Source organism: Belonocnema kinseyi, chromosome 3, assembly GCF_010883055.1.
Source record: "Belonocnema kinseyi isolate 2016_QV_RU_SX_M_011 chromosome 3, B_treatae_v1, whole genome shotgun sequence".
NCBI classification, from domain to species: domain Eukaryota; kingdom Metazoa; phylum Arthropoda; class Insecta; order Hymenoptera; family Cynipidae; genus Belonocnema; species Belonocnema kinseyi.
In genome coordinates, this window is record NC_046659.1 from 30,833,083 (window position 1) to 30,836,535 (window position 3,453).

The following is a 3,453-nucleotide window of genomic DNA, read 5'->3' on the forward strand; positions in this document are numbered from 1 at the left end:
CCGTCCCCACCACTGACCCATGCCGTATCTAGGACCTAATATCTTTGCTATAAGTTAACGTTTCTCGAAGATGTTTACACATGACTTGCCTTGGATCGTAGTTTACGATGCATGTACTGATTATTTCTTGTATAACGTGAGAGGTCATCCACGCAAAAATGTATACCTATAAATAATAGTTATTTAAGTAAAAATTAATTTCATGGTATTTTATTAAACTTCATTTTCAAATAAAATAATTGCATGTACAACAATTTACACACGCTCTTCGCGTACGTATGAGGTCCTAGTAATATTTATTATTGAAATGGGTCGAAATTACACTTCCGGATACACTTGAGAAATACTAAATTTTAATAAAATTTTGGTTTTTATGTTTTTATAGATACACCAAGTTGAAGGAATACTAAAAGACTCATGGCACCGTGTTGACATAATTCAGAGAAAACTGAATACCAAACTAATGACTATCGAAGATCGAGAGCGATTGGAAATCGAACTCCAAGACGTACAAGATGTTCTAAAAAAGAACGAAGACACTCTAAAATCTTTACGTCGACAGAACAGCAAATCTTGTATGGTAGCGGCAAGTTTAGTATTTGTATGCTTTCTTCTTTTTGGAATTTACTCTGTTTTTTTTGGAAAAGTCTAGAAGAGTATATTATTCTCAGTCTACAAACTTTCCGTATTCTTCTGAACCTGCCGTATTTAAATTGAAATTCCACAACGATTTAGGTACTTATATATCGAGTGTAAAGTTCGACCGATAGATTTGATAAAATATGTAAAGATGGCTGTTGAGTAATTTACAGGTTAACTATATTTCTATTATCTGTTAAGTAACGGCTTAATAATAGGTTTAAGGCTACCTTACTGACCAATTAAAAAAATTATGTCATAACTGCCGCTGAAGGCGACTTCAAGCACATCCATAGTCGCGTAAGTAGTATGCTGCTACTGAAAGAAGATACGTTTGAAGTTGCCTTTAGCCTATGTTAATGAAAGGTATTATATTAATAAGACTCAATGCTTTCATAATGATTTATTATGATAAACACAGGTATTTCGGGTTCCAATTGTGTATAAAAACTACGAATTTTTTCCGACCTTTCGTCAACATTGCAGTTCACTTTTTCAGGGCTAACCGGAAACTGAAGTATCAGGTACTGTTATTCACATGTATGCTCTCTACGATGTCTGCGATTCGCCAGAGCGCCCCACCGTATAGAATGGTCAAACCTGATTGACCAAGCAAGTCTTTTAAAAAAATCCGGGAGGACGAAAAGCTAAATACGGATTAGTATTATATCCATTCTCCCTTTTGATGTTATTAGTGTGTTTTGAGATTTCGATTGCTTCTGTTTCCTTGAAAAAAATTTTTGTGTTTTTGCGACGAAGTATGTTTAATTTTATGTCCTGTTTGGATGTGATGTTCAGCTTTTTTTATATGTTGGCTCACCGCCTTTTCGGTTTCTCCAATATAGACTTTGCCACCAGAACAGGGGATTTTATATACTCCCTGATCACTGAGAGGTGCATTTTTGTCTTAAGTGTTGTTTAGAATTATTCCTATTTTCGCAGGTGGTTTAAATATAGTTTGGATGTTGTGTTTACTGAGAATTCTTCCTAATTGTTCTGCAACACCTTGGATGCAGGGTAGGATGCTGGTCGTTTTTCTCTCTTTATTAGGTTGTGTTGCCTTGTTTTTTGAGTGTATTTTCTATTGGATGGAGACAGCTCTGTATACAAGGGAGTTGAAGACAGATTGTTTTTTCAGAGGGGTGGTGATGGGAGAAGGCATACAGGTATGTGTTTGTATGGGTGGATTTTCTATAAAAGCCATGTCTTAATGTATTATCAAATCTTTTGTAAACTAGTACGTCCAAAAAGACAATTTTCCGTTTTGTTCAATTTCCATGGTTCTTGTGACAGTCTATATTGGAGAAACATGAAGGGCGGTGAGTCAACGTATAAAGGAACCTGAGAGTAAAGTCAGACTAAAACATTTTACACAATTAGCATTAGCTGAACATCACATCGAAACAGGACATAAAATTCTATTTGACAAAAGAACCGTCATCGCAAAAGCGCACAATATTTTTCCAAGAAAACATACGAGAAGCAATAGAAATCTTACCCGGCCGGAAATCTAAAAGATTTCTAGATAAGATTGTCTAGGAGCACGTCGTCTAGAATTGACTCCTTTCTAGATGATACTAGACGAATGCTAGACTCAAAAGGGTCGCACGTAAAACTTACTAGACCCCGCTAGATGAACCCTAGACAAGGCGACCGCCTTAAACTTGCCCTAGACGTTCTGAGTCTAGAAAATATATAAAAACTATATATATTTCCGTCAGGGTAGGGACAATGAATATAATATCAATCCGATTTGGCTTTCCGTTTTCCCGGATTATTACAAAAAGACTCGATAGGCCAATCAGGTTAGATCAGTTGACACGGTTAGGCGCTGTGGCCAATCACATGCATCGTAGAGAGTCTACATGGGAAGAACACAACCTGATACCTCAGTTTCAGGTTAGCCCTGAAGATCTGAACTGCAATATTCATTTAACGGCGGAAAAATCACAGTAAATTTAACATTCGAATTGCAATATTTTAAATGTTCATCTTATTGTTTTTTAAAAGTTTTTGTTGCATCATGCGCAAATGATACTATACGGATACGATAAGGGTACGCTGTTGCGTATTCTCTTCGTTCATTCCGTCCACCGGGGATCTCCAGAGTCTCCAGAAATGAGTGACTATTGAATGATATATGAGGATGAAAATTAAAATATTAATGTGTATAAAAGTAATATTTGTATCTTCCATGAATTATCACAATCTTAGGAATAACATATGCTTATTTATTCTACATATCAGACTAAAAAATTTTACGCAATTCGGATTAGCTGAACATCACATCGAAACAGGACATAAAATTCTATTTGACAAAAGAGCGGTCATCGCAAAAACACAATATTTTTCTAAGAAAACGTACGAGAAGCAGTAGAAATCTTAAAACATCAATACCCTGCCGGAAATCTGGAAGATTTCTAGATAAGATTGTCTACGAGCACATCATCTAGAATTGACCCTTTTCAAGAAGATACTAGACGAATGCTAGACTCAAAAGGGATGCACGTAAAACTTACTAGACGCCGCTAGATGAACCCTAGACAAGGCGACCGTCCTAAACTTGTCCTAGACGTTCTGATTCTAGAAAGTATATAGAAATCATATTCATTTCCGTCAGGGTAGGGACAATGAATATAGTATCAATCCGATTTGGCTTTCCGTTCTCCCGGATTATTACAAAAAGACTTGATTGGTCAATCAGGTTAGATCAGTCGACACGGTTAGGCGCTCTGGCCAATCACAGGCATCGTAGAGAGTATACATGAGAAGAACACAACCTGATAATTAGTAAATTTAAAATAAAATAAATAA

The 3,453-nt window shown here is 36.1% G+C and overlaps 1 protein-coding gene across 1 annotated transcript in view; it reads left to right on the top strand.

The window, feature by feature from the left end:
* Positions 1 to 3,453, top strand: part of LOC117168976 — a 44,195-nt gene extending 40,742 nt beyond the window's left edge. The window contains exon 2 of the mRNA XM_033354990.1: positions 386 to 3,453. Within this exon, the coding sequence (XP_033210881.1) occupies positions 386 to 652 (267 nt within the window). The 3' untranslated portion in view covers positions 653 to 3,453. The remainder of the gene's footprint in view (positions 1 to 385) is intronic.